This window comes from Nylanderia fulva, unplaced genomic scaffold (genome assembly GCF_048542155.1).
Source record: "Nylanderia fulva isolate GAGA-0341 unplaced genomic scaffold, ASM4854215v1 Scaffold30, whole genome shotgun sequence".
NCBI classification, from domain to species: Eukaryota; Metazoa; Arthropoda; class Insecta; order Hymenoptera; family Formicidae; genus Nylanderia; species Nylanderia fulva.
Window position 1 is genome coordinate 2,640,649 of NW_028190369.1, and position 27,072 is coordinate 2,667,720.

Genomic DNA, 27,072 nt, shown 5'->3' on the forward strand with positions numbered 1-27,072 from the left:
TCGAAACTACTGTTGCAGATTCGCGAAAAGTGTCGCTCTTGAAGTCACGTATTTAGAATGTGCATCAAAATGCTAATAATCGAGATCTATATATTGAATCACGATCGATTATTATATAAAAGAGCATAATAAAATAGATTAGCTTCCGCAAATTTGTGAGTGTATAATACCTGCCGATATTACAAAAATAGTTCATATTATATGAACTGTATTATATATACTATCAAAAATTACTCTATCATTAATATTAAATTATTAATAATAATATTTATAAGATAACTATAATAAAGAGTATGATATAAAATATAGATTAACTTCTGCAAATTTGTGAGCGCATAATGCACGTCGATTTTAGAAAGATAGTTTATATATTATATATTATTAAATTTCTCTATTATATGAATATTAAATTACTAATAATATTATAAGATATTGATATATAGTAACTTGATAATAATTAAGAACCACGGTAGTGTGTAAAATTTCACAACAACGAGACGGACCGTATATTTATATACGCGAACCGCTCAAAGTATCTTATAAATTATCGAACTTCAGATTGGCTGGGCCAATTTTAATAGACTTAAATGATGGGGTTTTAATTAATAAATGAGATAAAATTTAATTATTATATTCTGCTATTTGATTGCTTTTTTTGTTCTTTCTTAATTTGAATTATATACATATATTCAGATCGTCGAAAAATCAAACAATATAGAGTCGAACAAAATATATTTGATTCTAAATATTGCCGAAATATTTTGCATATACATAAATATGTACAGAAGATTAAATGATAAAACATTTTAAAGTATAAAATATATTATATATAAAGTATAAATAAATTATTTAAAAAAATGATTTGTTATTTATGTAATTATTCGATCATACAACTCGATCGTTTTACTATGTGCGTTTTTATTCCGAATGATATTTATCATCAAAAAAATTGAACGCGATGTCGAATAAAATATATTTGCGATTCTAATTAAATAAATAATTGTCAATACGTAGGATGTTTAGCTATAAAACTTTTTTCACGCGGATGATACTCGGTAAATTAGAACAAAAAAATTATATTGTATATAATTATTAATATCAGCTTGCGATCGTCGTCTTGAAATTTTGACACATTAAAATGTTAAAGAATGTTCAAATTTCAGTTTCCTAAGAAATCAAAATAATTTTCTATTCTGTCAATAATGACTAGCAAATTTTGAACTTGTAAAAACATTACAAATATGACGTATTATAAAATTTTGTCTGTATAAACGATATTAAAACTCTCTTTCTCTTCATTCAGATTTCCAGTTAAAATATTCAAGAAGGTTAAAACGTAATTATTTGTTAATAGCAATATTTTACTTTGTTATACATATATATATATATAGGTGTATATAAATTCGTTTAAACTTTATTTTGAATAAAATAATTTCTAATGAGGAAAATTATAGTTTCTCTATCTGTGCATTTTTTATTTCATTTTTTCTTTTTATTTTAGTTATATAACGTCTCAATAAAAAATCATTTGTGACTTTATTTCCGTGATTTTTTAGATGGATAAGGACAGTATTAAGGAGCAACTTTCTCTCGCAACCATCGATTCATCTGACCAAGACAATGTTGATTTCGATGTGACACCATCACCTTCGGTGACATCCACCGTCACCGAAGGATATTCTCCTACATCAGCTTTAATAGAAACTTCCGCCGCTGTCCCCGGTACACATTCTGATCTGGAGCATCACTATCAATTGGTCGGCAATATCAGTATTATCAATCAATTGTACGTAATACCTATTTGAACAAAAATATTATTTATTAGCGTCATATTAATCCTAAAAATGTTTGAATTTCTGAACTAAAAAATCATGTGTAATATTCAATCACATATATAAATCAATAATAACGTTATCCATTTATGAGATTATATAACAAAAAATTTTTTTTTACTTAATTTTAAACAAGTCTTTTTGTTAGATATATAGCTTAAATATTTTCTTTTTCTCTCTTACAAAATAAATTGCAAAGTAAACAGTTTGCAGGGAAGTTAATCAAGATGTATTTTGCATCTGCTATACGGAACTACACGATTTTTTGGCGGCAGGATTGTCGGATGGTAATCTAAAGTTCTATAAAGTTAATTCAGATAAAACAAATTTTTTTACTCTGTGCGATGCGGAGATGATGCAGAATCCAGCTCCAGTAACTACTATAAAGCATCGACCGGTGCACAAATCATATCCCGTCTCGCATACCGTAATAGCAACTTGTAAGTATTTTACATAGTATTTGATTTTCGTCTTATAAAGAATTTAAATTTACATAATTGTGATTGGTTGCTTGCGTTAGAGAAGAATACAATTATAAGTTTTATATTAAATATATAGATGCCAATGGCTGCGTTAAATGTTGGCATTATCCTACCGCACAATGCATTTACACTATACGAGAAAGACGACAGACACTTGGTTTAGCTTATCATCCTCGATTACCGAAATTCGTTACTGTCGGAGATGATACTAATCTGTACTTGTACGATGAAGAAACGAAAACGCAGGAAAGAGTGTTTCACGGAAGGTAATTATCTCTCTGATAAAAAATATTCTAACAAACTTTTTATCAAAAGAAGAGAGATTTCGCTATAAAATAATGACGAATAAAAAATGTTATCTTATAAATTAACCGAGATATTTTACGTTTCGTATGTAGTGATTCACCGGATATCATGGATGGCCATAAATCCAGAGTCTTCAGTGCCTGCTTCCATCCTAAATCCGTGCACGAGATAATAAGCGCCGGTTGGGACGACACCGTTCAGTTCTGGGACACCAGACAAGCTCATTCCCTTCGATTTATATCTGGTGTACATATGTGTGGAGATGGTCTGGACATTAGTACAAATGGAAGAGAGGTATATTCAGCGACTCGTTGATTTATTACATGTTTCTTTCTCTGATGTATACTCTGTAAAAAAGTCAATAAATTTATATCAAATTATTGATATATTTTGCATTAATAAATTTTATATAATTATACATTAATAATTACGTACCAATTACAGCAGCTTTATTATATCATATGTGAATATTTATGTAGCATAAATTTTTTTATAACATCTGTAGAATTAAACGACTCTCCCTTTGTAACAGATCCTTACTTGTTCCTGGCGAAAGAATAATCCTTTGCAACTATGGGACTACGGCAGTGGCAAACTGATTGTTAACTTGGAACCAGACAGTTATCCTTGTTTGTTATACACCGGAAAGTACGTGACAAATTTGTATGTCGCTTGCGGTGGCTGCGACACTGATCTCTTCAGAATCGTCGATTTGCGATCTCATTCGGTAAGTTTGATATTTTATGCCATTTCATTGTAACATATTACTTATAAATTATTGCTTTTTTATCGCCATGTGCTGAACAAATACCATCCATAATACGAGAGATAGATGGATAAGGATGAGACATCTTAAAACAAGAAGGATTATGATATCGTGCTAGATTGTTGAAAGCTTAATTTTAACTTTAGATTTTAATTAAAGAAGAATTTAAATTAATAATTACATTTAATAATTAAAATTAAAATAGACATTTTAATTAAATATTCTATTCAAGTTATATCTCAATCTAGGTCATAACAAAAAATACAAAACAGTCATCTATTAATATATTCGCATTATAATATAATTGTTTTTTATAGCAAAATTGATTGTTCTTATTCCAAGATGATATAAACTTGTAATGTATTGTAATGTATTTTGCTATGTAGACAATGGCTATGATCAAATATCTCAAGGGTGGCGTGTATAGCTTGGCCATCGGTCCGTTTGAAACGAGGTATGCTAAACGAACACCTCTTCCAAAGCTTGCGTTTTGTGCTGGAACAAGGATTTTTGAAATAGAAGCTCAACCTGGTGAAGGCCATCCGATTTTGTGACTTTTTTGATATGCAAATATATACATTATTTTGCAATTTACGCAATATTCAGTTTGTACTTTGAAGCTTGAAAACGGAGTATTATCTATCCCATCATATGTTTCTAAGCACAGCTGATCAATAATTATTCCAATTATTATATAACATAACATTTGTAAAAATCTAGTCAACATAAGATTTTGATAAACGATTATCTTTTGATATACATGTATAATCATAGAGAAAAAATAGTTTTCTAAACAAATTTTTAAAGCGGAATGATGCTGTTTTATATTCTATATAAACACGCATAATAATCTTTTTGTTCGCTTGATAAGTGCTATCTAATATTTTCTCCTCTTTATGAACGAGCTAATTCGAAATATGATATTACTATAACATACATATAACGCACTATAAATAATGTACATAACGCACTATTAAAGATGAAATAAAATAACAAGAAATATACGGAGAAAGAAACAATAATAACGTTTAAAACAGAATCAATTATTTCCTTCGTTTGTATTCGCTAAACATGCATTAACCGAAGAAAGTAGCAGATGCACTCTCAAGCAATAAACAATGTATTTTATTTGATACAAACTATAGTACAAAATTTATACAGAACAACGTACGGTTTTTATCATTTCTCATATGACAGCAAGTTCTCATATCGAGCGAACGCACACACTTAAGCAAGACTTAAGAGACAAGGATTTGGGATAGGGAAAGGGAGCGGTCGAAGGAACAGGGTAAGGATAATCACTAAAACTGAGCACATCGATTTGTGACAATACAAACTTACTTGACACGAGCAAATCCATCGGTTGTTGAAGCGATTCAGTGTAGAAAAAGATCGCTCGCATACAAACACGCTGAGAGAGCAGAAAGCGCATCGTTTTAATACTCGCGCCGAAGACGACGACACGTCCTGCATCACAACACTTGAGACGATTACTATCGTCGGACATTCATCTGGATTCCACACCACAATCATTGAAGTCTTGCGCATTCAGCTGATAAAAAGGAAAAACTAAAAAAAATATTTATATATATATATATACACAAAAGATTCGAATATAAATTCTAAATTTGACTAAATTCTCGCTAGATTCATTCGAGACTCTGAGAAATTTTATTTTCGCTTAATCGCAATTTTCACTTAAAAGAAAAAAAAAGAGGACGCGGTCGTCTCTGGCGAGGTATCGCAGAGAAAAAAAACAGATCCTTCTTTTCTTTTTTTTCTAAATCGCATCCGATTGTACTTAACTTGCGTAAGTAGAGTAATAGTTAATCTCTAGGTATGATCCAACAGACCTATTCGGAAAACTACATGTTCCACATATCTTTCGCCCGTATCTACAAAATCTGAATCGATCAACGAGCCTAATTTGGTTGAAACGCGTGACATTTGTAATAAAATATATACTTTTATATTACGATAAAATTGCGACGCGCAATCGCGAAGCGTCTCTTAGCAGCAGTCGCATTCGTCAAAGTACATCAGAGTATAAAATTGGTCGTCACATGCGCGACAAATATGGATTTTTTTCCTTTTGTCTAACTAAATTTCGCGCGACGCGGTAGAAATGTATGTGTGTGTGTGATTTACAAAATTAACGACGATTCGATGATATGTGTTTAAAAAAATATTGTGACGCTTACACACAGATATATAATAATCGCTCCAAGTCGATCGATGGGAAAGTATATAATGTAGTACATGCATGCACCCATGTATAAATCAATCAACGTATCCTTCCTTGCCATTTCATTGTACTTTTTCCGACTTACGAGAGTTAATAGAGACATTTTTCGATGCACTATCCGTTGCTGCATCGTCAACTGTTGCAAAAGCGTTTACACGATCAATCGACCTCGGAATTAATCGAGATGAAGATAATTTATAATAGTGGGAGGGTACAAAGAGCAAGAGTTAATAACAATTAATAAATGAGAAGAGGTACCTAATTCGCGAGAGAACAAGCTTTTATTATTTCAACCTAAAACTCTTTAACGAATCACGAATAGACGTCGTAGATATTCAAATTCGCGTATAAAGGTCGTAATTTAAATGTGAGACGGCAGGTCGATGAAAAACTAGTAAGATCTGATCTTTTATTAAAATCGAAATCTTCGTGTTGCAACATATATCACACATTTCTGGAGATAAAGTAATGGTACGTAATCCTCTTAATTATTACTTTACGCTTTAAGAGAAATCTCTCTAGAAATCCACTTATTACAACATTGCTATCTCTTCGTTTGACTATATTAAATTTCGCACAGTTTCACGATCATGCAAAATATGGCCGTTGACAAAAGATCAGGAGGAATCATTTTTTGGGGTTTCGGAAACGATTAAAAGAAAACTCGTGAATTTTGGTACCCCCTTTTTTCGTGCTTCCGAAAAAACAGTCGCTCAACAAAAAAAAACACTTCATACATCATCATGTGCATCTTGCTACATCGTGTGTTTTCGCACACAATGCGCATCCACACTCTCTAATCACATTATTATCTATAAATTACTAATAGTGTGGCTTAATATTACATTATCTCTCGAGGTCTCGTCGTATATAATTTTTATTCCATACACGTCGCGACAAAATCGCTTCGCAGATCAGAGATTTATCGTCTCACGAAGTAACTTTAAATTCGTAAAAAAAAAAAAAAAAAAAAAAAAGAAAGAAAGAAAAGATCAAGAAAGCGAAGCAGAAGAAAGGTCAGCGTGCGCCTGAGGCTCAGACCTTACATTCACAGCCTGACTGAGCACTCGGCTCTTTTTCTCTTCTTTTGCGGACGAAAACCCGCTCCGACTTTTGCGTTAAGTCATCCGCACGATTACACTTTTCATTATTAACGCACATTTGATTCCGAGCCCACTAACTTACGACGAAGTGATATAGGAATAACGATTATCTCTCTTCCTTAATTTAACGTTGACCCCCTTCTCGACGCGCAGCCTCGTGATTGTTGCATTTCCAGCTTAAAATAATTGAACTAACGTCAAGTCAAGATATATATATGTGCGTGTGTGTGTATATATATCTAGATATATGTTGACGAGGAGGAACATAAAGCGCCTGTCGTTGTTTCGTAGTAAAAGATCCGAGAACGCTTACGTGAAATTATCGTCTTATAAATAATAAGTTACATTACCGAAGTGACAAGATCGTTCTTCTCGATAAATGGAACGACGGTTGTAGACAAGTAATCGCAGCGATGATGCAAGAGAGAGGAGAGCGAGAGAGAGAAAAAAAGATCTACTCTTAGAACAACTGGCGCGACCGTCTTAGCTCCGAAATTTCTCAATCTTCGTCGCCAATAAAAAGAGATCACACGATTTTATCGTCACAATATAACATACCCACGCTACGATTACCCACGTAGGTAATCCCTCATCCGACTTATCCGCTGCATTATCGCGTTGCGCCTAAGAATTCGACGTACGCAAAATAAATCGTCGCCTAATGACTTTTACATGGTGTTGTAAACAGGACTGCTATGCCTAGGCCTGACCTGTAGCCTAGCTAGGGGATGAGTTCTACCATGCTGTTGTTGCTTCTTGCTAGCTGCCTTCGCCACCACGCTGGCCACGACTACGCTGGGCGACGGCACCGCCGGCGGCCTACCTGGTGCTTCCGGTGTCTCGCTAAACAGAGGCGCCGAGTGGTTATTGATCATAATCGGCGCCGATCTTCTCGAAAACTCGGGGGCGATTTTCGATTTCGCTGGCGGATGCACCTCCATAGTGTCCCAATCTTTGTCTTTGTGCGCGCGTAACTGCACGTCCGACGAGCTCTTCCTGGATTCTGGCCTCGCGACTTCATACTTTCCCACTAGTACTCGAACAGAGAGATCCTCCGACGTATTATCCTGCGACAACGGTGGCGTCTCCTCGCTCCTTCTTCCCTGCTTGCTGTCTTTGGTTTCGCCGACGCTAGGCGACGACTGGATCTTAGACTCGTTGTGCGGAATCACCGGTGACGAGGGCAAGCTCCGGATCTTCACGTCCCTTTTGGGTCGCGCGGGCAGTGACGCATTCTCGCCCTCGCACGCGTTGTTCTCGGGGCTCTTCTCCAACTTTGTAGACTTTGCCTCAAACTCTTTCTTCAGATTTTTCACTATACCGGACGTGCTACGCGGACATTCCGCTTCTGGCGAGTCGTCCACGGAGAGGCAGCGCTTACTGAACACGGACTTGTTGCAGAGATTTTCCAAGACCATTTTGTGGTGTTTCACGGAAGGACATTGAGGAGTATTGACGACGCACGGACTGGACGTCTCGCTTTCCGATCTGCAGGACCTCAAGGACAACGGCAGGTCGGACTCGGAGGACAAAGAGGACGGCGCGGGAGCGCTGGTGGATAATCTTCCGATCTGACGTATGGACGTAAGGGAGATGTCGATGCCTACCGGACTAGGCGAGTCTCTATTCGTTTCTACTTTAAGATTGTGTTCTTGACTGGGCGAGGAATCTCTTCTTCGCGTCGGTGACGGCGACGGCATTTGATGCAACAGCATCGGATTATACGTTTCGACCGCAACCGCGTCCACCTCCGCAGCCAGCCTGTCGCTCTTGTCGTCCGCGGACGTCGAATTCTGCGTGCATACGCGTTTCACTCCGCCCACAGTCGTGCCCTCCTCCAGTTTTTGCTTAGTGCGCTTTACCGTGCCCGGATGCCAGGGTATCTCTTCCTTGTCATACGGAAATAGACCGCTGGAGCCGAGTAGATCGGACGGCCGCATATCGTAAGAGCCCCAAGAACTGTTCCTCGACGGTAAAGTGGCCCACGAACTGTGCACTGAATTGTTGTCGAGAACCACCGCACTATCGTAACTACTCCAGGAACTTTGCCTGCTCGGGGATTCCCTCGTGACGGGAAGCTCACCCCGTCTCTCCTCACGATCGAACACTCGATCCAACTGAGCGCTAAACGGATCACCGTCTTTCTTCGTCTTCTTTCCCAGGCTATCGGGACACGTCGACGACGTCGTCGTATCCGTTACCGCACTCGCGATACATTCACTCTCCACACTCACACCTCTGACAGTTTTATTGTCATTACACGAATCAGCACAAGTTGCATCCGCAGACGCAGTCCAGACTAGACATTCACTATTGACCTCGGTGGATTCTTGGTTTTCTTCTTTCCTTTCCTTTTGTCCTTCACCGGGATCCCAAACTTCTTCTCTGGAAGGCCCTCCGCTCGTGACGGAAGCCGCGGTTTCTCGCGTCTCCTGCGATTGCTCACAATGCGAGTGGCCATTCTCGATCGGTTTCGCGTTGTCCTCCGCATTAGAGTTCTGAGGAAGAGATCTCGCGTCCGAGTCGGATCCCGGTGATGACGGTTTACTGCTGGCCGCTTCAAATTGATTGGTTAAATTGAGTACCAAACCCTTCCTCTTCTGTCCCTGAGTTTCCAATTTATTAATCCTATTCTTTACGCTAGGTGGTGTTGTGCCAGAAGTAGGGGCGGGTAGGTGCATTATCTTGTTCTGCGACACGCTGTAAGATTGCCCGTTGTTGCATGGCATTAGAACATTACGGGCTTCCTGTTCTATTGCCGGCTTTTGATTCGAGCCACGAAGCAGATCCTCTCGTGTTACTTCCGCATTTCCTGTCTTGTCGATACTTTCCAATGACTGCGACAAAGGAACTGCAACATTCCAAGATGACAAACAATATAAAAAAATTTGTTTTTGTATAAATAAAAATATATATCCTTTAACTAACTGCATTTTATCTCAATTATAAATTACACGTCGCAATTTCTCTTTCTTTTCGATATATTGCAATTAATTTGTATAAAAATTTGTTTAAAAAATCAAATAAAAAAACATATTGTAATATTTATATTCATCATTCACAACTATCGTCGATGAATCAACGATATCATATTCGATAACAAGCTAATATGATTAAACGGATTATCAAATTTTTGATAAGATAATCGCGACGTCGTTGAAAAAAATGTTCGTTTAAGGAAACGCAAGTGATTAAATAAATATATCAATATAGGAAACACTGCTTACCGGAAGGTAACATATTTTCAACGACTTTGACATTCGGTGACCAACTCTTTGGTCTCTGATTACTCTTCTTCAACTCTGAACCCGAAAGTTCCCGCATATTGTTCTCTATATTATCCGATTTCTCCTCCTTTTTTGACTGATCTTTCGTGGTCGTGGGAGATTTCAGATTCGTGTCGGACTTGGACCTCTGGAGTTTCTCCTTGTTCTTCATCGCATCCAAAATACCTTGATACGTTTCTAATTGTAAAAGGAAGCTGTTGTTAGGCTTGATGCAATTGCGTTTCTCCTTAACGTGTTTCCACGCTTGCGAGAAATCCCAGTTATATGCCTTCATCGCGTAAGCTATCACCACGGAGGCAGACCGGGACACACCCATCTTGCAATGCACCAACACCTTAGATCCCTCCATTTTTGCCTTAGTGATATATTTAAATGTGTTGTCCCAGTGCTTCAGTAAATCCGTCTTCTCATCGTCGTAAACACGTACATTTAGATAAGTGAACATGCCCGGAAAGAAGTTGTCAATTTCCCGAGTAACGTTCAAGATATGCCTTACACTGAAATTAAAAGATAATAATTAAAATTCTCTCAAGAGAGAGTATTGGAGATGCCAAATAACACAATTATTTCTTTATATATAAATTACATATGATGAATATATTATATCTATATTATATCTATTTATATAATAATTATGCAAATTATTTCTATTTATAATATATTATATAAAGGTTCTATCAAGAAAATATTCTATATATAATACTTGAAAGTAGAACTCAGTTTCAATTAATAAATTCTATTTATATGGAAAATCGATCGCTGACTGAATTATGAATAAACTATCAGAAATGTAACGCGTCACACAAGACTAGAAGTGAGTATAAAATTTGCATGATACGAAAATATGCAGAAGATATCTTGCGATCGTATTTGCAAAAGATATCTTGCAAACGTACCCATTTTTCTGAAGTTCCTCTAAATTGCTCGCGTTCCACTCGCTCCCGAGATAAACATGATCAAATATCTCAGTTGGCGCGTCCATTTGCCCTAGTATAGTGAGCATCTCTTGATCGATAAATGGCTTGAATTCTCCGAGGTCCATGTCAAGATCCTCTTCAAGTCGACCTCTGATATACTTGGAGGTAACTTCATCGAGATCGACAGACATCATAATCTCCTTCAACGTCGATCGAATCACGCGCTCGGTCTCCTCTCTCTCCCTGGGTCTATATTAAAATAAACATCGTTGGTATCAACAAATTAATCATACGGACAAAATATATTAGATGTACAATAAATGATCGCCTATCGATAAATGATGATTATTTTATTTCTACGTTAATACAAAGTAGTATAAATCATTTTTCCTAAACGTTAGGCATTGCTGCAGATTTCTAGCCATTTTACAATTATTTCACAATTCTATATAGATGATAGATGGAAAATTTACAGAATTATTTACGATATACAAGTTCTAAAAAAGGACTCGTAAATAAAGAAACCGCGAATTAGACCATAACGGAAGTCTTGCGAATATGCATATATCATCCCGTGTACTCTATAATTTCGAAGATTTCATAACACTGGAATCCAACAGTCGGGATGACCTAATACCTCGAAATGTTTAGCTGAGTCCGCGAAAGGACGGGCGGAGGTAGAAACTGGAAATAATTGAAGGACAGCTATAAAGTTACGCTCCACTTATATTGCACGCGACCCGAAGCGGCGCATAGACAGCCGCAGAGAGGACATCAACAAAACTAGCAAGTCTGGCATGGCACCAAGTTAAATTCACGCTGGCCAGCTGTTTCTCGACCGGGAGGAAGATAGAAGGGAAAAGAAGAGTCGTCTTATATGTTCATCGTGAATCGATTTCGGGGACGCCAGCTAAATCGAATGTCTACACGAAGCCGCAACACGCGATTTCTTCCAAGAAACGCGGGATTTTCATCTATTTATTTGGCTGTCTGCCATCGACTCACTTGGTGCGCACGCTGTCCGGTGACGGTGGTCTCTTAGACTCCAGATTGTCCATGGCATGCCATTCGTTGAGGCACGACCGATCGCTCTCGATGCGTTGCTCATAGTAGCTAACCCAGTCGTGAGACAGTCCACCTAGAAAATAGTTTTGCTCGCGTGCCTTGCCGGACACCTTGTGTAATGTCTGCAACGCCGACCTGAAAAAGACAAAAAGATGGGACCGTTAGAGGGATTCTGCAAAATAAATTAAAACGATGCTCGCACAGAAAGGGCTTGTTTTGTTTACTCATTCCGTCATTTGATCTCGTCTTCCCCTAGTACATTACGTTTCTTTTTCTTAGATCAGCCAAAATTACTGCTGCTGCAATTCCACAATCGTGCATAATCGTGAGACAACATGGTATTGAAAGAATTTGATAAGAGTTTCTCTTATTAATATTTACTACAATGAGATATTAACATTTTTATTACAGTAAATATTGATCAGAGAACTCTTATAAAATTCTTTCAATAGGAAATAATAGAAATTGTCTCACGATTACCATGCTTTTTCAAGGTAAATTCTAAGAGAAAATTCTCTCTGTGTGACATTTCGTAAGCGTGAAGAGGCAAAAGATCTGTCAGCGGGGTCTTCGGAAATCGACGGAAAGTTACGAGCATTTGCGAGAACAAAGAAAACACTTGTGGTACTTTCTAAAACGGCGGACGATTTACAAGAAATAGCTTTGTGTTCCGGATTTTGTCGGACAGCGAGAGTCGATCTTGCACATCGCGAGAAATATTATATGTACCCCTTGAAAAATTACCGTAAGTAGTAGTAACTTTCCCGTTCGCCCCCGTTCTATTCGGCGATGATTCTCACGACGTAATCGCTCACTGCGTAAGGCAACAGATAAAAAAAAATATTAGCCAATTGCTTGAGAATAAGAACGTCTCGCTTGAAGTCTCTTAAAGGCGCGAGATGCAATCTATTGCGAAAAGTTTGAATAGACATTGAAGTTTAATGTAATTTTTGATACAATCACTATTTTTGAAAAGTGACGTAAACAGAGAGAATTTTCTCTTAGAATTTACTCTGAAAATCACGATAATCGTGGGACATGGTACTGGAAAAATTTTATAACAGTTTCTCTGTGATTAATATTTATCACAATAAGATATAAAATATGTTCGATTAATTGTACATGTTAATATTTTTATTGTAGTAAATATTAATGAGAGAAGCTCTTATAAAATTCTTTGACTTTGGCTTTTCAGGGTAAATTCTAAGAGAAAATTCTCTCCGTGTAAATGACACTTGGGAATTTTTGCTCAAAATCGAATAGGCTGCGCACACGATTATTATTGAGATCGAGATTACTGCGTTGCAAATTTGAGTTGCGACATTTGCTAAATGATCAGTTCGTATGTGGAGACTCATATACATATATGATGTCATCGATATAGTTCGCTGAGCATCGCGTTGAAACTCGCTCGTTGCTTCTCGTTCTAATAAAGCACAAATCTTACAGTGCTATCATACAGCGATATGTACGTATAAAATCATATAAAATATAAATAATGTTGAAAGTTTATTTTCACAATTCGCTCTGTTCGTTTCTATTTTGTTCTACAACCGATTGTATTCAGAAAAAAGTAATGTATAAGTCGCGCAATTATAAAAACGCACGTAGATAGATATACTTCAAAGTATTTCTCTATTTGTGTGATTCTAAAAGTAGGTATGTATTTTGATTCGTTTCTTTCTTTTAAACTTGGCCGCGTTCGCTAACCGGTTTCCGCTTCAAATCGATATACATATAAACCAGTTCAATCGCTTCCTCCAGATGAGGAAAAGGGATTTCCTGCATGATAAACATTATCCCCGCCTTGTTTATCCGATAATTCTCACAGAGACTCTTATTACTCGCGCAAATTATATTGCATAAATTGAAAAATGTAGTATATAATGATAAGTTTTTAAGATTTTCATCAAACTTTGCTTGATATTTCATATATGTATAATTTTATATTAATTCAAGCAGATCAAAATTCATCACAGTGGTTTCTCGCATAATTTTTTATAAATAATAGATTTACATTTTATTTATACACTAAAAAATGTTATTGAAATTAAAAGACTCAAGTTAAAAATTACAACAGATCTTAGAAGTGTAATATAATGAAGCTGACAAAAAGCTATTGCTATAGATACAATCTTGCCTCATTCATCGTTGCAGAAAACCCGATTTTTCATTATTATCCTTGATTGATTATTTTCCATTCATCCCGCGAGAATAATCTCTTCGAGATTAAAATCGCTCGCACGGAATACAATTTTTCTCTTTTTTTTCCGGCTTGTTACAACGCGAGAAACCACTTGACAAATGTTTCTGATGACGTTCCGCGACCGTCCTGAGAAACGAAGAAATCTCGAACGTCGTTACCGTCGGCACTCGACCATGACAGCGCCGTCACATAAGAAGAAAGCGTGATCGAAGATATCCCCCTTTGCCACAAAGAAGTCGACAGTGTTCTCGACAGAATCATCGGAACGTAAACCTTACGGAACGCCGATTATTCTTGCTTCACGCAGTTGGAGGTCTTAGTGATCCTCGCGGCGTCTTCCTCTCGCGATCTAATCCCGTAATTGCGATGCCTGTCCTTTACTAGCTTCGAACCGAATGTTGAACACGGCAATCCAAATTATCACAATTTGCAAAGGTATAAATAGCTTCCGAAGCTAGGGAATTATAGAACTTCATTTTCTCATCTCAAACTCCATACACACCTTCCTAATCAGATTCATATCAATCAAGCAGAAATCTTGGTTTAAAAATAAAATGTATTTTTTAAAATAAAATAATGCGAATATATAGCATAGTTGGATACTTCAAAAATTTAGAAGTATATACTACAGAAACATTTACGTTCTTCTAAAACGTATTTCGATTAAAACTGAAGATGCAGGTCTTTCATTGCATTCCATTCCGCTTCGGGAGAACAAATTGATGACGGAGCAAAAGGATATATCGATTACAGTTTAATAAAATTTCAGTTTAGAAATATATTTAAACACGCTATCTCGAGAATTTACGCTTCTAGCGGTTCTCGCGTGTAAAGGAAGATAAAGTTGAAGACCACCGTAGAAACTAAAGTCATAAAGTTCCAAGGATTCCAACATCCAGGAAGTCTGCCGGTTTCTAGTGGGTTTCGCGGGTTGCTATCGGGAAAGCTGACCATAAGCTTATTGCTAGAAAACCGCTACGAAAGTACAATGAACATTGACTCGATAGCGACGGGATTCATTATTGAGACATCACTCGATGACCGCTGTTCCCTGTTTGACGAATGCTACTACATTTCCTATATGCTTTATTACGTATAGTTGATTCGTAAAATTAAAATCAAATGTTGTGAAATTTTTTTAAAATTGTTTCAAAGTTTATTACTTTAAAAATATATTAGATATACGTATCAAATAGTATACAAGAATTGTATAAATTTGTGTGTTTGTGTATGTGTTCTCTCTTCTTTTCTTTCTCATTACAGCAAAAAAAAACTTTTAAGTTTTAAAAACATTTTATCAATTTTGAACAAGTCGAAACAAGTATAACTACGAAAAGATCGTAATTATACTTGTTGAGGAAATAAAAGTTTAATAGAAATTTAAAGATAATGAAGAAATTTAATCTACTATTTATCTCTAAACAAATTTTTAAAAAAGTAAACAATTTTCTTTAAAAACAAATATAGTCTTTGAGGTATGACTTAATAATGATATCATACATTGTTAAGTTGTCAAAAAAATAGTGAATTGCTTCTTAACAATAAGACTTAATGAGATTTATTTAAAAGTAAATAGTCTGAAATGACCGATTTCCTTCAATTTTATAGAAAGACCGGTTCTAAAAAAAAAAAACAATGGAAAAAAATAAGATAGAGGAATAAGATAGATAAATACACAGATAAATACTTTACTACATTCTAGGTAATTGCTTTCGATATAGTAGAATCAGATAATCAAATAATGAGTCATGATCAACAGAACTAAAAACACAACTAAGACTTGGAAAATTTTTCGATATAAACTAATGTTGAAAATTAACGAAATATACTGCATATCACATTTAATAAATAATTATTAAAAATATAATAATATTCTATAATAATTTATGTAGAAAGTATTATAATGCTTATATAAAATGTAATACTTTTTAAAGATTTGTAACAGAACGTAAGATAAAATCAATTTAAAAAATAAGATTATTTTGTTTTGATTTAATTCAATGTACGAAAAGAGAAACTAATTAATTAATTATTCAATTTAAAAAAAACAAAATTCTGATTTTTATTCTTTGTCACAAGATTGACAAGAACTTAATATTCCTATAGGACTTCAATTATTCTTTCGCAGAAACAATCTTTTATAAACGAACATGTTAAATCGAATAGAATATAAAATTGCAAATGAAGAGTAACGGCATACGCTAAGTTACAATGATGATGCTAAATATGTTGGATTGGAAATACCAGTCATGCAGGAAGAAGTAGTCAAGAAATAAAGAAGCTACGTAAGAAAAATTTAAGTGAGTAAGCTATGCAAAGTATCCACATTTTACAAATACAGATTTTTCTTCAACAGCACACAGATGATCGAAGTTGTTCGAAGGTAAGCTTCTTTTTGTAGACATCTGTCTGATTCCCACGTGTCATATATCTATGAGATGCTATGAATCAACAGAAAAAAAGAAGACGTATATATGCTATCTCACATTTATTTTGTCTTAAATTTCTGTTTTAAACCAATATTTTCCTTTATTAAAAATTTAATATAAAATATTATTAATATATTATTTTTTCGTATATAATTCTTTCTTTTTGATATTGAAACAGAGTAACACAAAATCTAAAATAAAAATTTGATTAAAATAATTGATTTACAAGTCAAAAGTCAACTTCTTTAATTTTTAATAATTCATAAGTTATAGCTAAAGTTTCGTGATGCTTGAACATCCAGATATATCAAATTCTTAGATTTTATAGTTTAAGTAAATTTAAATATAGTTTAAATGCGATTTAGTATGCGCGATATTCACGGATGTCCTATTTTCCATTTTCGTGAAACGATCACGAATAAACCGTTCAATCGATTAAAAACGTACACCAAAATTTAGGTCGATGTAACACGAGCATTTAGCATTTTTTTTACGAATGCTACGTTGCCATGTAATACTTTTGATCTAGGTTTTGATCTACAATTTATTTGCGGATGATGATGAAACGTGCATCGCACATCTCGTCATTTTATCTGCTCCACCGATCGCAAAGCAGCATTATTAAGAGACCTCTGAAGAGGGGGCGGCTTGACCTATTGATACCTTGACCTTCGTTAGGTAGCCGTGCGAGTAATAAATTTCATCTCTATAAGTTCTTACAATGCTTCAAACGAAGGAGGCAACCGTCAGCCTTGCAATTTCTTTGACCTTTAAAGGGCAGATTAATTTCGCTAAGGGTATATCGGCAATACCTGTGTCGGGCATCTTGAATAACAGCTTCAGAAATGAGAAAATTCACACAAACAATTCTTGCCATTTATACACGCGTGCGTATGCCCTTTATTGTATTTCGAATTAAAGTAATTTCATTAAATAATATTGATTTACGTAGACATAAATTGAAACAACAAATATGCACAAAAAAGAGCAAGTTGTAACTTCAAAAAATTATATTTCAATTAAAGAATTATATTTATTTTTTAAATATGTTCTTGCTTATGTTCAACACTTTAATTGTAAAAATAAAAAAGTCACACATAAATCTTTCTTTTCAGTTTATAATTCAAGATTTTTAAATAAAAATATATTGACGATATAATTCCTGATCTTCAAAATGTGATTTAAAATGTTTAAAGAAAAAAAAGAGACATTAGATTTCTAAATATTGTTCAAGTCATTCACGTCATTTCTGCAATTTCACTGATTGCCGAATGATTTAAAGTAATCCTTTGGCGACGAATGTTAAGGGAAAACGTGTGCCACTTTCTCAGGCATAGTAAATACCATGCAAGAAACGGTTTCTGCCGACTCGGCAACGATTAGATAAGACCGCTTCCGTTTTCTTGACGATGCGTAGGAAACCAAGAGATTTATTACTAGAAGGAAAGGTGTGTGTATTCGCGCATGTGTGTCTTCACGCGTCAATTAACATCTAGAAAAATGTTGCGCGACGAGCGATGATCATTGACAGGAGCCGTCAGGATCCTATAATTAAACTTTTACGTAATGGCCACCTTCGAATTCGCACGAGAGAACCAATAAGAACGACGGGTTAACGCACCAAAAATATACGGCTTGAATCTCTTCAAGAATATAACTCTCTGTACTTATCATTAATATATAGAATTTTCTCACGCGTCTTATGTAAACGATATTTTTCTAGTTAAACAATACTTTCTATATTTTATTTGTAAATCGTAAAAAATAATAAGTATATTTTAAGTTAAGGTGTACTATAAAGATTTAAACTGTCAAAAAACTGAAGATTCATTACTTTCGTTAAAACATGACGTTCCCAATCGAAATAAAAAATGTTTGAATTTGATAGATCCGAATTTAACACTTCAAAATATTGAAAATTAAAATGAATAATCATGAAAAAGTATATTTACGATGCGTTTATACTTACGCTATTTATATATATATTTTCAAGAGTTACACGTATCTGATGCGATCACAACTTATATCCCACGATAACGTTCTCTTTATCATCATGTGGTTTCAAGATTTTCCACAATTATTATACCTACGTAAGTTGCGTTTTTACTAAGAAATTCGAGATTAATGTTTCCCACGGTCGTTAAAACAACCGAGAATTACGAGCCGGTCTAAAGATGCGAGAGCTTTTACACGATCACCCGACGAGAAGAACAGCGGGAGACAGACTGAGCCTCTAGGCGTGACATGATCATTAATTGTAATGAGTCGCGTCATCGGTAGAACATAAATGGAACGGCTGGTGAAACGTCTGTTACGGACCGAGAAGTCCCGAATCCCACTTGATGTCATCGCCAACACGCATCCGACATTCGATTAATCGATCTTGATCGAAGCACAGTCTACTAGAAAAGAAACCAATTACTAAACGACGAAACTGGAGAGAAGACGGAATTTGGAGAACGTAAAGTCAATTTTGTTCAAATTATTCTTTCCAACAATCCTCGTCTCTAAAAGAAAAATAATAAAAATAAAATTACATTGCTATAATGTTATATAGAAGGTTGAAAATAAATGTGTGTTTGTATGGCAAGTGAAACCGATAAAGAGGAAGGGAGAGACATTTTAATAGCTGAATGTTTAAGATGCACGCTCATCTCGTTACGCCATGGGCCAAAAAAGACCATTCATACGTCTTGTCTACAGCTTGTCATCGCGCAAATCGTAGAGTAGGTAACACAGCCAATTATACAGGATGAATATTAATTGCATACGCAAGACATGCGTATACGTGCCTCGTGTGTTCTACCGCTGTAGGTGTGTATGATGAAAAATATTCCTATACAAATACTCGTGTAGTATACTGTGGCTTTTTCAAGTAAGAAATCTAATGACACTGTCAAATATCAAATGTATATTTTAATCATTGCTATTCAATAATGCATTTATTAATTGTAAATCCTCATGTAATCAATAGAGAAAAAATATTTTATATTCGTCCAAAATCGTATTATTTATTTACTCTATTCCTCTTTCTCTCTCTCTTTCTGTTTTTTAATTTTGTAACAATAATTTGCAAAAGTTACAGATGCGATTGTGTAACTCGTAAAAATATTTTCGCTTGCTTGTAAATGAATTGATATGATTTGTATGCACTTATTATTCATAATTAAGAATTATTACATGTGTATCTGCGTACTCGCTTGTCATTATTTTGCTTTTATGGTGTATTTTTTAAGCACGCGCGTATTGAGAACATTATTCCAGCTGCTGAGAGAATACTAATTAATTGGCAGATGCTCATTATTTCACTCTCACTTTTAAACTTGTTTCATGATCACCTGTTATGTACATCGAATAAGTATATAAAAGGAAATGTTTGTTGACACATATAGGACGCATACCATTTTTATATTAGTATGAGTGTGCAAATTGTCCCCTTTAAGGCATTACAATATAAAAAAATAAAATATAAAATTATCTAAAAAAGATTTCGTAGATTTAAAATATAAACTTATTTAACACATTACGTTACAATTTTATTTTATATAAAATAATTTTTGAGTATAATTTAATGCCATATTATAATACTATTCAATTATTTCGTTCTTACAATATTTATATAATTCAGTTTATAACGGCAAAAGTTGAAAAACAAGCAAAATTATGTAAACCAGCGTAAAATATTTGGAAATAGTAATATGCTAAAACATACATAGATTATAATGATAGAGAACCGAGTCTGTTTCCGCAAGCGTTAAGATAAATTCAGAGCTGTCTTACAATGATCAAAATACGATTATCACTTGTTATTGTACTGTCACTTTGTACGTTACAATGCTTTTCTAAGTGAATTGTCATCTGGATACGTGCCAAGGCAGTCCGAGAAACGCGAAATGAAGAAAAAGAGAAAGCTCAAACGTAAATCGAATAAAGAATTGCACGCATAACATATACTTCCTTAACAAAACCAAAAATAATTGAGTGAAAACATGCGTTTTTCGAAATATTCTCAAAATTCTCTCAATTAAAACTGCATAATGTGAAGTCAATTTTATAGCAGAATTAGCGCGCATCGTATCAATCTCTATCAAAATTATTTCCTAATGAAATTAATTAATCCAAAAAACCAGATAAATCAAACAATTTTAATATCTCGAGAATAAATTTTTCCTAACATAGCATTCTTTTCCTTTTAGTTTCAAATTTCAAAAAGTTAAGTTAAAGTTGATTTAATAAAACTTGATACACATGATACACACATATATGAAGTTTTTACCTATACAATATAATATATAGTAAAAACTTTTAAAATAACTTTTTCTTTGTAAAAATTTCTTTTTTTTATTAGCAGATATTTCAGTCAAGTAATCTTTCACTTTGTTTCTGTGTCCACCGCAACGATAAGTTACACAAATTTTTCATAGTTTCCGTAAGTTTAATTTTTTTCCAGGTTTCCCTCCAAGTTTCTTACTGTCTCTTCTATTATAAAATTTTTTTAAAAAACTTAAAATTTTTTAAATCTTTCTTCTTATACATTCACAGCAATTCTATTTCTAAAGAATCCATATAATCGATATAAAGACAAAAACGAACAAGTCCGAATTACTTGTTTAGGAAAATTCCAAACATTAAGAAAGATTCGATTGTGAATGGGAAATCGCCTTCCTGAAACTGCTAATAATTCACAGAAATAGATAGGACAAAGAACGACGTTATATAAAAAATACAGAATATCAGCATATTCTCAATCGTGCCGACCTTGCCGAGTTATTCTTGTCTAGGTCGCAGAATTGCCCCTACGAGGCTCAGACAGACGCGTCTCTCGTTTCCTTTGTACAAAATACACAGCACCCTGTATTAAGCCCCCTGACGAGGGTTCGCAAGGCCATGCAGGAGGCCCCGATTTGGAACAAAACTCGATCACAAAAACGCACTGTCTGGTGCGCGTTGGTCGACCGTCAACAACAAATACCTCTCGTTTATTCCGGACTTTGCCGTGTCATAAGAGCAAACAAAGATTTTATTAATCCCGGCAGATGTAATGTTTGAACTTATTTTCACGTATCGCTTATATTTGAATATAAATTAATATATTTAATATTGTTTGTAAAAATTATAATTTAAACAAAAATTAGACTAATAAATGCATCCCAATTGTCATGAAACTAAATGAGTTTTTGAGCCTGAATATCATTCAATATGATCGTAAAAAATATATGTAAAAATTTATAATGAAATTAATTAAAGAAAATAATTACCGTGAATTTTAAAATGCAGTGCAAAATAGATAATATGCTAAAGAGAAACATATTAGCAATTTTTCTGCAAAATTTTGGATACGTTTTTTATTTGCACAAACAGTATAAAGTCGCAATAAAAAAGAAAATTCAACTGATTCGTAAATAATGCAATAATAATATTGAAGAATGGAACAATGAAGGGAATCAGTCTGATTATCGCGAGACGCAGATGTAACTTGCCACAGAAGCAGCAGATGCACCTGCTGCTTCTTTCTCTGTGTTCAACCAGTTCTCAAAGGCACCATGAATTATTTAAAACCGTTGCGAGCAGAACACAAAGAATTTTCCTACAAATAATTATTTTTACATACAAAGTACAGATTGTTACATGTGACACATGTAATACCTCACTTTTTTGAAGGCTTATTTTATTCTTCAAACAAATCAGTTGACAAACTCTTGCTTCGTAATTTTTTCTATAAATGTTAATATTTAGTCTAGATAAAATATTTTTAAAATTTACATTTTCATCAATTTTTATGAAAGAGAAAAAGATGTTCACGTGTTTAAAATCTTCTTTCTACTTGCACATGAAATTTGACATCGGTTGTTGAAGATATGATAATAACAATAGAGATAAATATCGAACATGATATAAATATACGTAATATAACATCTAATTTATCATGATAATGCAATATCATTAGAGGTAACTCCTTATTTCTTTTTATCATTTCCAATCATATTACATAGAGATAATAATTAAAAAGTTATTGAGAACCGTGTTCACATGACTTTGCAGAAAATAATAGAATATCAGTAACAGGTTTTAGAAAAATTACGTAAGTTTTCAACAATAAGTACAGTGAGAGCTGATTCGAATGTCGATATCCTTTACGCTGAGTTGCATAATGTCAAGAAAGTGCAAGAAGTCACTAGTAGACTCCTGATCAAACTTTTGATTACACTTAAATTTATCTTCTCGAATATTCTTTAAGTCATATTCAAATATATTAAAAAAAAAAAAAAAAAAATTTTATTTGAATATCATGCGAAGATAAATTGCACATTGTCCACGCATATCTGATTTAATATCTCGATGATTAATTTCCTTTTGAAATTTTACTAGTCTAGTGAATAAAGACCGCCAAGCAGAAGACGATCTATCATTTGCCTAAATGTTAAATTCATTTAGCACGTGAAGGATTTGCTTGCCAAATCATATCTAACATTGCTGATTAATAATGCTGTAAATCGCATTAGTAACAAGAGATAACGGAGCACTTATCAACTGGGGCATCGGTTGCCATTGATTTTGGCAAAAATAGTAGAAGATATCGTACTTAAATTATAAATAACTTCAACAATAAACAAAAAATAAATGTTCTATATTTGTTAATAAATTTGGTCAGTTTAATCGATTTTCTGAAAAGATACTCTCTCTTCCTCTTTCTGTTTTCTCTGGCACATAAAATTTATTGAAGAAAAAGTTGAAACCTTTAATCATATGAAAGTACATTATTTGCATTTTCAAATGTTTCAAGATTCAATCATATATAATTCACGGAATCTCAACATCTTTTCACTGAAAAGAAGAGCTCGATTTAATGCAAAACTGTTCTGGGCGTCTTGTGTAGAAAAAATGCTAAATAATGCCGATATTGTTCTGACAACGACTCTGAAAGTTAGTCTATAGAAATATTCTCTAGTATGTAAATTGCATCGTAAACTGCTGTTTCGAGAACGGCATTATCCGCATCCGGAACGAAGAAAGTGCATCGAGGTGTCGTAAAGAGAGGACGCTTATTCGCTCGACTTCTGTTACGGGCTTATTATTCCTATTTTGCGGTTAAAACGACCCGAAGATGGATCTTTACGGCCGTCGGGCAAAAGTGGAACAATCGCTGCGGAAATCTTTGTGCGTAGTCGTTTTTTCTCTTTCGCGGCCCCTTTTCCTGAAACCTCTATAGGGCTATCGCGAAAGTTACCGGCAACGCGGCAAATCCATTTCGGCATTGTCGGCTTGCGCTATTTACGACAGAAGAACGGGTGTAGAGAAGAGATCTCTCGCCCGTGGACCGCGATTATCCCCAAACAAATAAGGCGTTATGTCTTTCAGGAATATATCGAGCGCAGCCTACGAGCCGGATCGCACGCTTGAAATTGGAAAGCAAATCGGCGATCAAGATCATCAATACAGGTAAACGTGCTTGCGATTCTAGATAAGCGACGTTGAAAAGTGCGTGGTTCTTGCATATCGATATATTTTTATTAACGCGATAATCTCTCATGCGATATATCAGAATAATTCATTAATTTTCACGATCCATCGCAAAATGCTGATAACGCTTTTAAAAAAAATATTTCTCATGAGCCTCCGAGATATATTCTCTTCAAGAATATCTATAATAGGAAACTGGCAGATCGTTCGAACGAATTTATCGCGCTTTCAGATCCAACATACATGATGCGAGTCAACATAAAATGTTTGCTTATTTATTCGAGAAGAATAAAATCCTACAATCCAGTAAAAAAATGACGAACGACTAAATAAATAAAAATAAAAGTAATGGATATATTATTTGATGAAGAAAAAATAATATACAAAATTTTTAATTGGAAAAAACTTTCCGCGTCATATTTTGATCGTCGAAAAATTATTCGAATATAATTCTGAATATGTACAATCCTGAAATACATCTTGATAATAAATCCAATTTAATATGCTCACGACAAATTTTTTTGACATTCTCATAAATATCTATCAATTTCTTTCAAACACAGACATTCAATGCGATCTAGATTTAATAACTTTTGCGGTAGAACCTATACATAATCGCGAGAAAGCTGAGAAAATATCCGAATATCTCGCGCATTTGCATTTTGCTCTCAATATTCGCGCATTAATTTGCATTTCGCAATTTGCATTTTTTTGCATTGATAATCTTATTTTCTCAATAACCGCACTAAAATGACATATCATTAAAAATATCGATAATAAATTCTACAATCTCTCTCTTTGTTGGAAACATTAATTAGACTTTACAACTTCTTCGTAAGGCTTTTCTCTTCATCGTCAAAAATAAGAGATACTTTGAAGTGCATCATGATTATAAAAAAGCGTCACGTTCTCTCGTTATACAGAGTGCCTGATAAAGTGTCACACTGAAAATATACAAGTAAATCTCGTTATTTGAAGACGATTTTTCCTCAGCAAAAATGTCAAGGGAAGGCATCATTTTTTGCAGGTTCCTAATTTTTGCCATCATGTATCTTTATAACTAAACCTTAAATTAAAATTTTATTAAAGTAAACTCCGCTTGAAATTAATTGAAAAAGATGGTTTTGTTAATATTTTATTGCCACAAGGCTTAGTTTGCGAAAAACCCTTTATATTCAATCGCTTATAACTCAAAAATTATTGATGCCTCAATATTTTTGCTGAGAAAAAATGTTCTCCAAATAACAGGATCTACTTGTATATATTTTCGGTGTGACACCTTATGTCAAACACTCTGTATGTACAAGAAAAGCCACAGATATCAATTAATTTCGCAGACGTTAATTTAATTCAAACTGTACGACCGATGAATTTCTCGAAGATACGGTGCACCATTCTCTCTCCTTCGATCTTACGATCGCGCGACAAAAAATACGCGAGCATGTCGCGTCTCCCGAACAACCTGTTCCCCAGGTGGCGGCAACAACAGTGAAAGGAATGGAAACGATTATGCTGCACGCTCGTGCACGGGAGCGCAGCGAGAACGGCCGGCGGTGACATCAACGGGTGCCACCTCGGTTAAGGCGTTAACCAGCGGCCTGTCGGCCTCCGATAAGGATCTCTCTCTCTCTCTCTTTTCCTCTCTTTCTCTCTACCAACACCCGGCATGCAGTCTCCTACAGCCGGATCCTATGCATCGGACCGTGAAAAACAATTAAATGGCGCAGCGGCCGAATCGCGCGTTGCACTTTTGGTTTCCACCGTGCGCAACTATGGAAGCAGTGAGAAATCCCCCGAGATTTAAATAAAGTAAAACAAAAACAGTATATAATATATATACAGATTAACCTATTGAAACCCGTAATTTGCTTCGTGAGATTTTTATTATTCCGGTAAGAGCGTGCGATCGAAAGATTCCAGATATCTGGTAAAAATCAATCTTATATCCTATCTCGATTATCTCGTGGCGAGGATATCGGCGATTCTAAAAGCGAGGAAATTTGTAATTATATTGTACAGAAATAAGTGCACGTTCGTTTATACATGTACATCGATTCTAAAGCGCGAAAAATCGTACATTAATTTCCGCTGATATCCGCAAATGCGCGATATTAAAAGGGATTTTGAAAAGAGGCTAAAAAAATTAAGAAGAACCATATGATACAAAAGAACGCTCGTGGCTAAGCTTCCGAGCTAGATCGACTTCTAGTACGAGGTGAACTCGGCGAAGGATGTATACGGTGACATATTTTCTACCTTTGGACGAACACGGAGAAGGCTACCGGTCTGTAATGGGATAACGGTCAGCTTTCCAACCGGAACCAATCCTACTCTTCTAACGACCCTTTGTCGTCGTTTGTTACACAAGATCCGATACTTAGTGTGAATCAGTGGAGAAAGAAGAGAGAAAGGTGCACCTCGCTTAAAATTAAAAAATCTATGAATTATTTTCGTGAAATATATATGTATACTGACAACTGAAGTAAGTAATAACTGAAGACTTAAAAAAGTCGTAATAATATAGCTAAATGAAGAGCAGAGCAATATTCAATTAAAGTCATTATTTATGTATCTATAAACTTTGTAATCCTCTCTCTTATTTTTTGGAGTGTCTGTATTATTTCTTAAACTTATCTTTCCACATGTAAAAAATTATCAAGCTTTTCTATAATATGGTATAAAATTATAAACTTGTGCAAAATTGTCAAAATAAATATTTGAAGAGTTTGCGAAATTTTTGATTGCGAGAATGGTTTCGTAACAATGTTATATAATTTACTTTTTTGCAAGTTGATTTATTGTTTACCTTTTAAATTAACTTTTCTATGTATCGAACTAAATATTCCAATAAATATTTTAAATTATTTTGCACACAATTAAAATATCCTCTAGTTTATGCAAATGCTAAAAATAGACAAGTCAAAAAATAAAAAAGGATTTGAAAGCTACAGACAATAGACATACACGCAGATA

General features: G+C 34.6%; 2 protein-coding genes and 1 long non-coding RNA gene across 5 annotated transcripts in view; 1 reads left to right on the forward strand and 2 right to left on the reverse strand.

Annotated features, from left to right (window-relative positions):
* Positions 1–21: 21 nt before the first annotated feature.
* Positions 22–3,987, forward strand: LOC114930522 (uncharacterized). Its single transcript, XM_029302302.2, has 7 exons — positions 22–1,336; positions 1,557–1,786; positions 2,046–2,272; positions 2,391–2,580; positions 2,713–2,914; positions 3,153–3,347; positions 3,773–3,987. Exons 2-7 carry the CDS (start codon positions 1,557–1,559, stop codon positions 3,938–3,940), a joined length of 1,212 nt encoding a protein of 403 aa, XP_029158135.1. The 5' UTR covers positions 22–1,336; the 3' UTR covers positions 3,941–3,987.
* On the reverse strand, positions 1,047–3,040 carry LOC114930523 (uncharacterized). Its single transcript, XR_003819476.2, has 2 exons — positions 2,721–3,040; positions 1,047–1,797 (listed from the first exon to the last, which is right to left on the reverse strand). It is a non-coding gene; the product is annotated as an uncharacterized LOC114930523 (long non-coding RNA).
* A 246-nt stretch (positions 3,988–4,233) lies between the features above and the next one.
* ssh (Protein phosphatase Slingshot) overlaps positions 4,234–27,072 on the reverse strand; it is a 117,171-nt gene continuing 94,332 nt past the window's right edge. For all 3 annotated transcript variants that reach the window (XM_029302299.2, XM_029302298.2, XM_029302300.2), the window contains 4 exons: positions 11,944–12,138; positions 10,918–11,187; positions 9,962–10,518; positions 4,234–9,585 (listed from right to left, as the gene is read on the reverse strand). In XM_029302299.2, the coding sequence (XP_029158132.1) occupies positions 7,403–9,585; positions 9,962–10,518; positions 10,918–11,187; positions 11,944–12,138 (3,205 nt within the window). In that variant the 3' untranslated portion in view covers positions 4,234–7,402. The remainder of the gene's footprint in view (positions 9,586–9,961; positions 10,519–10,917; positions 11,188–11,943; positions 12,139–27,072) is intronic.

What these genes read in the sequence shown, in the direction of transcription:
- LOC114930522 (XM_029302302.2), top strand. Translation starts at nt 1,557, where the DNA reads ATGGATAAGGACAGTATTAAGGAGCAACTTTCTCTCGCAACCATCGAT. An exon ending in ATCAGTATTATCAATCAATT is followed by an intron (nt 1,787 to 2,045) that starts GTACGTAATACC and finishes AACAGTTTGCAG; the next exon opens with GGAAGTTAATCAAGATGTAT. An exon ending in GCATACCGTAATAGCAACTT is followed by an intron (nt 2,273 to 2,390) that starts GTAAGTATTTTA and finishes TTAAATATATAG; the next exon opens with ATGCCAATGGCTGCGTTAAA.